The following is a 14,526-nucleotide window of genomic DNA, read 5'->3' on the forward strand; positions in this document are numbered from 1 at the left end:
AAACAGAGTTGGGGGGAGGGAGGCCTTAAACCAGTTTGGCGAGTGTTTCTCTGCTAAAATCTTTCAACCCCTGCAAGAAATCCAGGCTGCCTAACTGCCAAGCGTTTCCTTAACAAAATATCTTGCAGGGTATGGGGGTGGCAGGTGTTAAGATGTTCTATTCCCCCATTGGTCTGAAGTATGGCTGTTTGGAATTGACTTGGATCAGAAGCTTTTAAGTACCATGACGTCCTATTGGCTCTAGGGGTTGGACAGAACATCTATACATTTCCCTCTCAACCTCACTATGTCTCTCTTACTAACATCTGATGAAGAAGACAACACAATGGAGAGTACAGCTTGGCAGCCATAGTGAACAGGCATGTGGCGAGATGACTACAAATGATGCCTTAACTAGAGACATTAAGTAACAAACAAGTCTGTTTGCTACCTGAACTACATATCACTATTTAATCAGGTTGTATGATTGCCAATATTCAAATGTACTTTGCATGTTAAGCACTATATAAATGTAATGAATTATCATTATTACTAGGCATTAAGCCTGTTACAATAATGGGTGCTAGAACAGTAGTGCATAAACATTAGTAGGAACAGTCTATATTAAATGGCAAGGGACCTTGTATGTGCTGTAATATGCGTCACTGTATTGTGTGCCTTTAATTTTCCCTCGCTGTACTACTGGTTTGTATTTCTGTAAAAAGCCTGTAATTTTTTTCTGATAGTAATACAGTGAAACCTCAGTTCACGACCATAATTTGTTCCAAAACTCTGGTTGAGACCCGATTTGGTTGTGAACCGAAGTACAGTAACTTGCGTTCCAGAACCCCCCACGATAGATGAAAATCCGCGAAGTAGAAACCATATGTTTGTGTAGTTATTTTTATATATTTTAAGCCCTTATAAACTCTCCCACACTGTTAACATTATTAGAGCCCTCTAGACATGAAATAACACCCTTTAGTCAAAAGTTTAAACTGTGCTCCATGACAAGACAGAGATGACAGTTCTTTCTCACAATTAAAAGAATGCAAAGATATCTTCCTCTTCAAAGGAGCGCCGTCAGGAGCAGAGAATGTCAGTGAGAGAGAATGTCAGTGACAGAAAAGCAAACAATCAAAAAATCAATACGTGCTGTTGAGCTTATAAGTATGCAAACCGCGATAAAGCAGCTGCAAAGATGGGAGCAATGTGAAGGTAGTCTTTCAGCATTTTTAAGAGTAGCGTCCGTATCTTCTAGGCAAACAGCCTCTGTGCAAACAGCCCCTCTGCTCACACCCCGTCCGTCAGGCGCAGAGAAAGTCAGAGAGAGTGAGTGAGAACGAGAAAAGCAAACAATCAAGCACCGCTCGGGAAGCACATCGTATATCATTGAGGAGTTTTATTTAATACGTAATACATGCTCTGATTGGGTAGCTTCTAAGCCATCTGCCAATAGCGTCCCTTGTATGAAATCAACTGGGCAAACAAACTGAGGAAGCGTGTACCATAAATTAAAAGACCCATTGTCCACAGAAATCCGCGAACCAGCGAAAAATCCGTGATATATATTTAGATATGCTTACATTTAAAATCTGCGACGTAGTGAAGCCGCGAAAGTTGAAGCGCGATATAGAGAGGGATCACTGTAAATACAATTAATCCATTTCAGACTGTATGAACTGTATGTAAATATATATTTTTTTAAGCACAAATATAGTTAATTATACCATAGAATGCACAGCGTAATAGTAAACTAAATGTAAAAACATTGAATAACACTGAGAAAACCATGAACAACAGAGAAAACTAACCCTGCAAGAGTTTGCGCTATAGCGCTATAAACTGCTCGCTAAAAACACTTTTTTTAAATGAGTTTGAAGCACAGGAAAAAAAAATGAACATTTGAAAAATCCGTAATTTAATAAACAACCAAGAAAAGTAACAATGCACACGCGCGCCTGTGTGTGTGTGTGTGTCTCTCTCTCGTCTGCGTGTGTGTGTGTGTGTATGTCTCTCTCTGTTGCACGCCTGTGTGTGTGCGCATGTCTGTGTGTTTGTGTGTGTGTCTCTCTCGCGCACGGGCCTGTGTGTGTGTGTGTGTGTCTCTCTCATCTGCATGTTTTCATCTGCATGTTTGTGTGTGTGTGTGTGTCTCTCTCGTGTGCCTGTGTGTGTGTGCGTGCGCGCATGTCTCTGTGTGTTTGTGTGTGTGTGTGTGAGTGTGTGTGTGTGTGTGTGTGTGTTTCTCTCGCACGCACGTGCCTGTCTCTCTCTCTCTGTCTCTTGCGCCTGTGTGTGTGTGTGCATGTCTCTCTCTGTTGCACGCCTGTGTGTGTGCGCATGTCTGTGTGTGTGTGTCTCTCTCGCGCACGGGCCTGTGTGTGTCTCTCTCTCTCTCTCTCTCTCTCTCCACAGGGAATACACAAGGAGACACTGAACACGTGCGGCCCCGCGCATGCACACTTCACCAGAAGACACACACACACACACTGACACCTGGACACACACACGGGTTTTATTAAAGAGGATTGTTATTATTTATGAATATTATCAATAATACATTATTTAAACTGTAACTTAACTCCTGCTTGTCTTTTACTATACCTTATTGCTTAAGGTTATAGATATAGAAGGGAAGGTGGGGAGAAATTATATACAATAATACCTTATAAACATTGGTAAGTCTGTGGGATTAGAGGCATTCTGACAGAGGCTACATCTTAATAATACAAAGGGGAAAGTAGAGCAAAACATTACTCTACCAAGATAAAACACAGAGCCACAAAAGGCTTACTTCGTGTGTGTGAAAGAGAAAAAAAAAAAAAAATGATTTAACTGCTTGCAAGTTACTAAGGGATAAAAAAAAGTAACATGGCTGTTTTGCTCTAATGGCAGGCTATTCATACAGGCGTCTGTCATAAGGCAGGGAGCAGTAAGCTGACCAAAAACAATTTCTTTTTATGGAATTCCTCCGTTAGACACAGGAAAGTTGACTCTTCCTTCTTTAGGGCCCCATCTGACAGCCGTCTGGAGTTTTGTTTTTTTTGTTTTTTCTGTCCACCCTGGCCATCGGACCTCCTTTTCTATGTTAACTAATGTTGTCTCATTTTAATTTCTTATTTTGTCTTTTATATTTCTTTTCGGTGACGGTTCAAGGAGGAGATAAGGTGACGGTTCAAGGAGGAGCCGTCACCTTATCGTGGTGGAGGGGTTTGCGTGTCCCAATGATCCTAGGAGCTATGTTGTCCGGGGCTTTATGCCCCTGGTAGGGCCACCCAAGGCAAACTGGTCCTAGGTGAGGATGAGACAAAGAGCGGTTCAATAAACCTCCAATGAAAATAAAACTTGGACGCGTTTTCCCTTGCCGGACGGGTCACGGGCCCCTCTGGAGCCAGGCCTGGAGGTGGGGCTCGATGGCGCGCCTGGTGGCGGGCCTGCACCCATGGGGCTCGGCGGGCACAGCCGAAGAGGTAGCGTGGGTCCTCCTCCCATGGGCTCACCACCTATGGGAGGGGCCAAGGAGGTTGGGTGCAGTGTGAGTTGGGTGGTGGCCGAAGGCGGGGACCTTGGCGGTCTGATCCTCGGCTACAGAAACTGGCTCTTGGGGCGTGGAATGTCACCTCTCTGCAGGGAAGGAGCCTGAGCTAGTGCGAGGTGAGAGGTTCGGCTAGATATAGTGTGACTCACCTCGACGCACAGCTTGGACTCTGGAACCAATCTCCTTGAGAGGGGCTGGACTCTCTACCACTCTGGAGTTGCCCCCGGTGAGAGGCGCCGAGCAGGTGTGGGCATACTTATTGCCCCGACTGGAGCCTGTGCATTGGGGTTTACCCGGTGGGCGAGAGGGTGGCCTCCCTCCGCCGGGTGGGGAAGGGTCCTGACTGTTGTTTGTGCATATCGCCCGAACAGCAGTTTGGAGTATCCACCCTTTTGGAGTCTCTGGAGGGTTGCTAGAGGGCATACCTTCTGGGGATTCCCTCGTTTTGCTGGGAGACTTCAATGCTCACGTGGGCAATGACAGTGAGACCTGGAAGGGCGTGATTGGGAGGAATGGCCCCGATCTGAACCCGGCGGTGTTTTGTTATTGGACTTTTGTGCTCGTCACGGATTGTCCATAACGAACACCATGTTCAAGCATAAGGGTGTTCATATGTGCACTTGGCACCAGGACACCCTAGGCCTCAGGTCGATGATCGACTTTGTGGTGTGTCGTGGACTTGCGGCCATATGTCTTGGACACTCGGGTGAAGAGAGGGGCGAGCTGTCAACTGATCACCACCTGGTGGTGAGTTGGCCGATGGTGGGGAAGATGCGGTCAGACCTGGTAGGCCCAAGCGTGTTGTGAGGGTCTGCTGGGAGCGGCTGGCAGAGTCCCCTGTCAGAAGTAGCTTCAACTCCCACCTCCGGCAGAACTTCAACCCGTCCCGAGGGAGGTGGGGACATTGAGTCGAATGGGCCATGTTCCGTGCCTCTATTGTTGAGGCGGCTGACGGGCTGTGGCCGCAAGGTGGTGGTGCCTGTCGTGGCGGCAATCCCGAACCCGTTGGTGGACACGGCGGTGAGGGATGCCGTCAAGCTGAAGAAGGAGTCCTATAGGACTTTTTGTCCTGTGGGTCTCTGGAGGCAGCTGATAGGTACCGGCAGGCCAAGCGAACGCGGCTTCGTTGTTGCTGAGGCAAAACTTCGGGCATGGGAGGAGTTTGGAGGCCATGGAGAGCGACTTTGGACGGCTTCGAGGAGATTCTGGTCCACCGTCCGGCGTCTCAGGAGGGAAGCAGTGCAGTGTCAACACCGTATATGGTGGGGATGGTGCGCTGCTGACCTCGACTTCGGGCGTTAGGGTCGGTGGGAGGAGTACTTGAAGACCTCCTCAATCCCACTAACATGCCTTCCAATGAGGAAGCAGAGCCTGGGGACTCTGAGGTGGGCTCTCCCATCTCTGGGACTGAAGTCACCGAGGTGGTCAAAAAACTCCTTGGTGGCAGGGCCCGGGGTGGATGAGATCGCCGGAGTTCCTTAAGGCTCTGGATGTTGTAGGACTGTCTTGGTTGACACGTCTCTGCAACATCGCATGGACATCGGGACAGTGCCTCTGGATTGGCAGACGGGGTGGTGGTCCCCTCTTTAAAAGGGGACGGAGGGTGTGTTCCAACTATAGAGGGATCACACTCCTCAGCCTCCCTGGAAAAGTCTATTAGGGGTTCTGGAGAGGAGGGTCCGTCGGATAGTGAACCTCGGATTCAGGAGGAACAGTGTGGTTTTAGTCCTGGTGGCGGAACAGTGGACCAGCTCTTCACCCTTAGCAGAGTCCTGGAGGGTGCATGGGAGTTTGCCCGACCGGTCTACATGTGTTTTGTGGACTTGGAAAAGGCATTGGACCGTGTCCCTCGGGGAATCCTGTGGGGGGTGCTCGGGAGTATGGGGTACGGACCCCTGATAAGAGCTGTTGGTCTCTGTACAACCGGTGTCAGAGCTTGGTCCGCATTGCCGGCAGTAAGTCGAGCCCGTTTCCAGTGAGAGTTGGACTCCGCCAGGGCTGCCCTTTGTCACGATTCTGTTCATAACTTTTATGGACAGAATTTCTAGGCGCAACCAGGGTGTTGAAGGGGTCGGTTTGGTGGACTCAGGATTGGGTCACTGCTTTTGCAGATGATGTTGTCCTGTTTGCTTCATCAGGCCGTGATCTTCAGCTCTCTCTGGATCGGTTCGCAGCTGAGTGTGAAGCGGCTGGGATGAGAATCAGCACCTCCAAATCCGAGAGCATGGTCCTCAGCTGGAAAAGGGTGGAGTGCCCTCTCAGGGTTGGGGAAGAGATCCTGCCCCAAGTGGAGGAGTTCAAGTATCTCGGGGTCTTGTTCACAGTGAGGGAAGAATGGAGCGTGAGATCGACAGGCGGATCGGTGCGGCATCCGCAGTGATGCGGGCTCTGCATCGGTCTGTCGTGGTGAAAAAGGAGCTGAGCCGTAAGGCAAAGCTCTCAATTTACCAGTCGATCTGCGCTCCTACCCTCACCTATGGTCATGAGCTATGGGTAGTGACGAAAGAACGAGATCGCGAATACAAGCGGCTGAAATGAGTTTCCTCCGCAGGGTGTCTGGGCTTTCCCTTAAAGATAGGGTGAGAAGCTCAGTCATCCGGGAGGGGCTCAGAGTAGAGCCGCTGCTCCTCCGCATCGAGAGGAGTCAGATGAGGTGGCTCGGGCATCTGATCAGGATGCCTCCTGGACGCCTCCCTGGTGAGGTGTTCCGGGCACGTCCAACCGGGAGGAGGCCCGGGGAAGACCCAGGACACGCTGGAGGGACTATGTGTCCCGGCTGGCCTGGGAACACCTTGGGATTCTCCCGGAAGAGATGGAAGAAGTGGCCGGGGAGAGGGAAGTCTGGGCCTCTCTGCTTAAGCTGCTGCCCCCGCGACCCGACCTCGGATAAGCGGAAGAGGATGGATGGATATTTCTTTTCTTCATTATGTAAAGCACTTTGAGCTGCTTTTTGTATGAAAATGTGCTATATAAATAAATGTTTTTCGCAGTGTACACAAACAGTTAGCTGATTCACGCAATGCAAGATGAATTGCTTAGATAAACATATTGTGCTTGTTGATAAGGAAGGGGGAGGGAGGAAAGATATTAAAAGATATTTAAAACAGGGAACTTTGCTCTTCTGCCTTGCAATGCATGAATCCTATGTACTCACCGGTGCCTGAAGAAAGACTGATTGATTGAACTATTCCTGTCTTCCTCGGAGATCTCCTTCCATGTGTGTCATGGATTTTAGAAGAGTCCTGTTCTTGTTGCTTTCCTATCAAGTTTCAGGAGTTGACAGCAAGTCACCCACGGCGGGCTTGTGTATCCTCGGCGACTGCTACACGATACACCAGGGGGCTGCAGACTTTGACACGGCGAGTGGTGTGTGCGGCGCTAAAGGGGGCCACCTGATGACAGTCCGATCGACGGTGCAGAGAGACATCATTTCAATCCTAAAGGACAACCTGCAGGGTCACTTCTGGATTGGACTTGAGCTCCCTACTGGAAATTGTAGTGACCCCTCAAAAGAACTACGTGGGTACCGGTGGGTAACCCGAGAGGAAACTACGGACTTCACGGAATGGAGAGCACAGAACTCATCAGAATGTGGTCGGTGGTGTGTCTTCATCTCCAAAGATCAGCTATGGGAAGAAAGTTCATGTCTGGAGGCGGCTGATGGGTTCCTCTGTGAGTACAACTTTAATGAAACCTGCCAGGCCCCTGAGATGGAGGGATTCTCCCTTACCTACCACACACCTTTAGGTTTTCAGGCGACCGACACAGTTCACCTGCCACCTGGTACAGTAGCAATCATGTCACCCACTGAATACAAACTGTACTGTGACATTAATGAGTGGAAGACAGGTCCCTGGGATTGCCAACATGAAAACGGAGGATGCAGCCACACGTGTGACATGGAGGGAGGTAATACGAAGTGCATCTGCCCTGAAGGGCTACAGTTAGAGGAGAACCAAGTGACCTGTGAGACGCTCGATCCATGCAGGAGCCACCCCTGTGTGCACGTGTGTGTCCCTCAGAAGGACAGTTACAGCCGAGGGGGCTACAGACTGGACCAGGATGGCTCGACATGCGTGGACGTGGACGAGTGCAAACAGGAGCAAGTCTGCAAAGCTGATCAGGTCTGCGTCAACTCGCCGGGCAGCTTTACCTGCGTCTGTCCACCTGGGTTTGAAATGGTCGACGGTGAGTGTGAAGACACAGATGAGTGCGAGTCCGCCCCGTGTGAACACCAATGCACGAATACATATGGGGGGTTCGAGTGTTCCTGCTTTGAAGGATTTCGTCAAAATAAGTATGAAAAAACGACATGTTACAGCGTCTGTGAAGAAGAGACGTGTGAAGCGATGTGTGATCCGAAAAACAGGGACGTATGTGAATGTCCAGATGGATACATACTCCATAAAGAGGAGAACACTAGCATCTGCATTGACGTGGATGAATGTGACCTGGAAACGTATTGTGAGCAGCTGTGTAACAATTCATTTGGAAGTTACACCTGTTACTGTGAAGATGGATACAAACTAGAAGCTGATAATTATTCATGCACTTCAGAAGTACCAGACACAGAAGATGGCTCCGGATTAACAAGCATCACTCCGGTCACCGAAGACTGGGTGACTCCGACTACTAACATCACTGTCACTGAGGAGTCGGTGATATCAGCCGGGGCGCTCCTTGGGATCCTCATCGGTGTCCTTGTCGCCGTCATCTTGGGGCTCTGCGTTGTGCACCGAGAGTTCAGACAGCGGGCAAAGTGGGACATGGCGACGGATTGAAAGATCGATGGTTTGGAAAGGGACTACGGGCTTCAGCAAGTCACCACTGTCAGGAAATACTTGTTTATCACAAACGACTTAAAGGCATATATGTGACATGCCAGGCAGAGGTGCGTCTGTGGGCTCCAGTGTTTTCTTTGAAACGATGCCACTTCGAAACGTACGTTTCTGACGGAGAATCTGCTTCTATATTTGTAGAGATTTGATTTATTTATATTTATATGCAGGGTCAGTTAAAAGCCTTTGTGTGATGCTGAATCATCTTAACTTCAGTTGTATGCACGGAAACCATTTGTGAAGCGTAATTCATGTAAATGATTGTAGTTTGATCACATTCTTGTAATAGCTTATTAACTATAAAATAATGCATTAATTATTACTTGTGTTCATTTATCCTGCTCTCAGTGTTAGGCAGTTTTTGAAGGAAAAATTCCTTGACAGATGGACTGGAAGTGGGGAACCGAAGTCTGGCCGCCGCCATCTGAAGATCTGAGCCCATTGGATTTCTTTTGATGGGGACACATAAAGGCTGTGTGGATTATATAACTAAAGCGCGATCTGTAGATGAACTGAAAACTACTGTATAGAGCTGGTGAGATGCAGGGCGAAAATCGGCAGCAAAAACCTGTTGGTAGAACTTTGGAGTCGCATTACTAGCTGTTTGGTGAAGGTGGATGTGCATGTTGAGAATGAACAATCTCAAGTTTGATTTTTTGTCGTCCGGGTGGTCTTTGAGTTTGCTAACCACCCGCACACACTAACAAAATAAAAAGAAATTATACCGTACATATCAAATAAAAAACGACAAATTATTAATTATGATTGGAGTATTTACATAATACCTTCTTCATTTTTTACTTCTTTCCTCGCCTTTTTCTTTTTTCTTTTTTTTTCCTCCTAAAAGCAGCACCACTTTCTTTTGTTCGCTTCATCTTGAGACTGAGAGAGTAAAAAAATATTAATAATGAGACTGAAAGATTCATCCCTTTTGGTCAATATAACTCGAAAATCTGGTCAAGGTTTGTGAAATATAACTTTGCAACATTTGTATTTGTAACAGTTTTTATACATTTAAACGGTGTAAGTTTGACATTGATAACACACTTTAATTTGCCAAAGATCAAACAAACAAAATTGTAAAAAAAAAAAAGTCCACTACTAAAGTTAATTAAAAAGTGCCGCATGGGGTGAACTGCCTCCTCATCCACTACGCCAGTGCATCTGCGAGTGAAAATGAAATAAAATTTTTCACTTTCCCTTTTTGCAGAGTCATTTTATCATCCATGGACTTGATGGTATGATAATTTAAAACTGCACAAAGACCTTGTAGCAACCCTCCTCACACACTTATAATAAATATATATATTATACACACACATAAACACACATCCATATATGTGTGTGTGTATAGGGGGACTGGGTGGTCTCATGGTCTGGAATCCCTACAGATTGTATTTTTTCTCTCTAGCCGTCTGGATTTTTTTTTTTTTTTTTCTCTGTCCTCCCTGGCCATCAGACCTTACTCTTATTCTATGTTAATTAATGTTGACTTATTTTATTTTCTTACTGTGTCATGTATTTTTCAATTCTTCATTACGTAAATCCCTTTGAGCTACATTGTTGAATAAAAATGTGCTATATAAATAAATGTTGTATGTATGTGTGTGTGTGTATATATATATATATATATATATATATATATATATATATATATATATATATATATATACATACACACATACATACATCACATCTTTTTTTCTTTCTACTATGTAAATGTTTAACTCCAATGTTAGCTGCCTCCATTTTTATAAAAAAGAAAACAAAAATCAAGTTGGAGTCATTTTCAAAGTGTAGATTGAAGCCAAGCTGTAGGGAAGCCATTTAAAGGAGTCCTTGTCAGATTTCATAAATACTGAGAGTTTCAAGGCAATGTTATTTATTTCTAGAGAGGAGTTTCAATCGCCTCTTTTATCCTATTTGCGACGACCCTACTTCATAAATTGTAGTTCAAGCGTAAAAAGTCCCTGGAAGTATTGCGTTATGACCTTCCTCTTCCTCCGTGTTTTGTAGAATGTCGTCTTGATCGATGACTTCTTTTATATGTTCTTTCCTTCCCCTCTCTTTAATTTTTTGGAAGAAGAATTTTCTTAATTTTTTTCCCCCCTTCTTCTTTTTCTTGGACCCAGCTTTGGAATTCGATCTTCTCTTCTTTTGCCAGGTATATTTTCCCAATTTCTTTGTTTGTCTGTTGTATTTCTTCCTCCATTATAATGCCTTTGCTTTTGAGATTATAGATGACGAAGAGTTTGGTTTTGTGTTCTTTTCTATTCTTTGCCTTTCCTTTGGAAAAAGGTTCTTGTCTTCTCTCCTTGACGAGGTCCCACCATTCACTGGTTTGTTTATAAAAATCCTTTAATGTTACCCATTCTTTATAATTTGTTTTTATATTCTGCCCTGATTTTATTGTCCTCCAGCAGTTTTCGTGTGTTTAGCTTCCAAAAACTTTTATTTCTATTCTATTTATTTCTATACTCCTTTCCACCATTTCCCCGTTGCTCCTCATGGTTTAATAAGCTGAATTGGAGGTGCCATTGGAGTTGAACACATCTGTGCTCTCCCGTGATGGCAGCATAACGAAACCTTAGATTTTTAAGTGAAGTTAACACCAGACACCTGGTGCTGTCATTTAACATTAGAAGTCCCATCATTAGTTCAGTGGAGGTCACCTGTCTGGGGTTTCACTTTGATTGCATCTGAAAGGTCCAACTTGTGCTGCATTCAGTCAGTATGGTGGCTTAACCTACACCGTGACGACACAAGAACACTCCAAGCAACTCCATGAAAACCACAAGTTAGGAGATGGAGACAAGAAAGTCTCCAAGTCACTGAATATCTAATTTCACCAATCATGAAGAAATGGAAAGAATGTTGCATGACTGGAAATCTCCCAGAAAAGGCCATTCAGAATAAGAAGAATGAGTGAGGTCACCTAGAAACCTCTGAGAGCTCTAACAAATTCACAAGCTCCAGTGGATAAGACTGTGCAGACAAATGGTGTGTTATCAGTGGAAGCTTTATAGGAGAGTGTCAAAGAGGAAAATCCACACAGGACATCTCAGCTGGAGGCACATGGGAGACTCTGAAGTCAGTTCTGTGGTCTGATGCTAAGCACATATTTTCAAAAACACGTGAAACAGGGTGGTGGCAGCAATAGGCTGTGGGGATACCTCTCTGCAGCAGGACCTGGAAAGGTTGTGAGAGTAAAATGAAGGCAGTGAAATACAAGGAAAACCTGATGGAGTCTGCAGCAAACCTGAGCCTTGGGAGAAGACAATGAGACCACACATAAAGATGAACTACAGGGGTAGTTTCAAAACAAACAATGTGAATGTCCTGGGGTCAGAGTTCAAATCTCAGTCCAGGTGACAAAGGCTGGTCACTCATGATCACCATGACAGACCTTCAGCAGCTCTACAACAAAAACAGAATGGGGAGAGAAGGCAGAGCAGACAGAATTAATTCTGTGTTCACAGGTCTTTCTCTGTCATGGCTGCCATCTACTTAATGCAGGCTAGAAGGGGGTACATACTTATGCAATTTTATTTTTGTTTTTCAATTTGTAAAAAAATGGACTGGACATCAAGCTACACGGGGGACTGTGAGGTCAGTTGGAAGAAGGTTCTGTGATCTGTTGAGGTCAAAGCGGAGCTTTTTGGCCATGAGTCCAAATGTCATGTTAAATTGTGAGGGATCACAGACACACCACGGTGGTGGAAGCCTCAGGCCTTGGGGATGTTTCTCTGCAGAAAGCCCAGGAGGGTTTGTGGGAGTAACATGAAGGCAGCAAGATGTGGAGAAATCCTGGAGAAAAAAAACTTGATAGAGTCTGCAAGAAAGCTGAAAGAAGATTGGATTTCCAACACGTCAACCAACCTAACACTGCTGCGCCTTTCTAAATGCAAAATAAAAGGACAAAAGGTCCGTAACTGAAACAGTGCATTTAAAATGTCTCACTGATTGTAAATAAGCTGGTGTTAGAAAAATCAGCCACGGTGTGTTTTCTGGGCTTGGGGGGTGTTGGACATAGCACATGAGGACCACCGATCCAGTGTACTGACTGATTTAAAAGATCACATCGTGCAGATTCTGCTCGGTCCAGATAGCTCTACCTGACTCTCCAGTTCTTATTGGTTGGTGGTCACTCTGTGTACGTTAGGTGGCGCACTGCCCCTCATTTCCCAGTAGATGGCACTGATGTGCAAAAATTAATTGTAGCAAACCTTCCCTTCCTGAAATGTCCGACTCCTCTCAAAATTTTTTATTTTTTTTTTAAATAGATTTTAATAAGCTGAATGCAAATCTGGGAACAAATATACCCTCTTGCATCCAGTTTTGGGGAAATTAAGGTTCAAAATGAAAAAAAAAACACTATTTATGAAGGGGGAAAAAAGTAATATATAATTTTTAAAATTAATTATCATTGGCCCTGGCATATGCTAATCGCTCTGTGATGGACTGGTACCCTGTCCAGCCGCTGTTCCTACCTTGTGCTGCAAACCCTGCACAGTATAAGCAGGACTGAAAATGGATCAAGGATTCTAAAAAAGGTATAAATTAAACACAAAATAAATGTACGTAATTATAAATAAAACACCGTATTCTTAGTTACTAAAAGCAGTCACTTGGTAGATTTCTGCATCTCGTGATCCTCTGCAGGTGTTTCACGGTGAAATGGCCAACAGATGCCTGCTGGCATTGACTCTCGCTCCACGTTCCACTGCGGCGATGTCCTGGGGCAGCCTCTCTCCGTGCCCATGAGGGGCCGCTCCCATGTTCTCAGGGGGGATGAGAGTCTGGAAAATGGAGTTCTACAGACATGTTGGGCCCAAGTGCTATGTAGTAAGAGAGAAGATCCTCAATTCCTCGTAGTTATCCACCTTTGTAATTTATGGAAATTTTGTGATTTATTTATTTATTTTTTTCCTTTAAGAAAGGAAGGCTGTGTATTCTTTTCCCATTTTCTTACCTGTTTGAAAAGGCAAAGCAAGGACTGAGTCCAAAAGAAATGTTGGGGCCTCCTGGCTTGTCTTTTCAGCAACTCTTTTGAGGGGTGCACTCTTGAGAGGAGCTCCATCCTGCAGTCGGCTCATTGAGAAATATGATGCTTCCTTCCCAGGGGCGATGACCGGGCTTTATACCACTCGGAACAGAAGGGGCGGGGTCATGTGGGCATCCTCACTGGGCGTCTTCTCAGTATTGTTAGCCTCCGCACCCCCTCTTGTCTCGGGGAGGTACTACTTACTTCCGATGAGCTCTGATCCACTGACGCGTGTGCGTGACGTCAGTTACCTGGTCATGGCAATGGATGGATCAACCACGCCTTGAATATTTTTGCAAAAATCATTTGAACAATGAAAAAAGCATCTTTCTAACCTTCTAAATATGCATTTCTGCCAATTTTGAAGGAATAAGATGAGAGAAAAAAATACTTCATGAAAGCAAAATTTTTTTTAGCAGAGGCTTGCTTTTGGGCTGTTTCCATCTACACTAACTTTAAGAATGAGGAGTTTTCAGCTCATTATATACTTCAGATAATGTTCTCAGCATGAGCGATACTTACGCAATAAAACAACCATCACTTATTTTATTGAAATCAATAGTTGTTTCCAAAACAGCATTTTTCACAGAATCTGACATCTTGTAAAGACAGTTTGTGTTTGAGAAATTCCAATTTCACAAATGGATTTGATGCAACTAAATCTATAAAGTTCACCGAATTGCTTGTGTCGGGTTAATTTAACGTGTTGTTAAAATTTTTATAGCAAACTCAAGCATAATCACATTTTTAATGTTTTCCGTGATTTTCTTAATTAGATTTTTTTCCTATCTAGAAATATTTCTTTTGAAGTTTATTAAATTTTGTAGCACATTTCCATGTTATTGGTGTAGGCCTTTAAACCCTGTAGGTTTCTCTCTGCACTTTTGCTCCCGTGCAGCCTCAGCTTTTCAGTTCCACCGTGGAGTTTGAAGGCCGAGCCTTTTAAGTGACCCACATTTTCATTTCGGACACCATTTAAAGGGAATATCCAGCTCTTGTTGTTTTGGAGTAGTCATCATCATTGTCCGAGTCATCATGTCCATTACTTTCATACAAAACAATCTAGCACTTTTTCCATGGATCAAAATGAGAAGTATTAATAATCATGTGCAGAGCTGCATTCA

The 14,526-nt window shown here is 44.9% G+C and overlaps 1 protein-coding gene across 1 annotated transcript; it reads left to right on the plus strand.

Moving 5' to 3' along the window:
- Positions 1-6,660: 6,660 nt before the first annotated feature.
- On the plus strand, positions 6,661-9,717 carry LOC120516865 (thrombomodulin-like). Its single transcript, XM_039738845.1, has one exon. The coding sequence runs from the start codon at positions 6,736-6,738 to the stop codon at positions 8,299-8,301; it is 1,566 nt and encodes a 521-aa protein (XP_039594779.1). The 5' UTR covers positions 6,661-6,735; the 3' UTR covers positions 8,302-9,717.
- Positions 9,718-14,526: the final 4,809 nt, after the last annotated feature.

The sequence above is a fragment of the Polypterus senegalus genome, chromosome 16 (assembly GCF_016835505.1).
Source record: "Polypterus senegalus isolate Bchr_013 chromosome 16, ASM1683550v1, whole genome shotgun sequence".
Taxonomy (NCBI): domain Eukaryota; kingdom Metazoa; phylum Chordata; class Cladistia; order Polypteriformes; family Polypteridae; genus Polypterus; species Polypterus senegalus.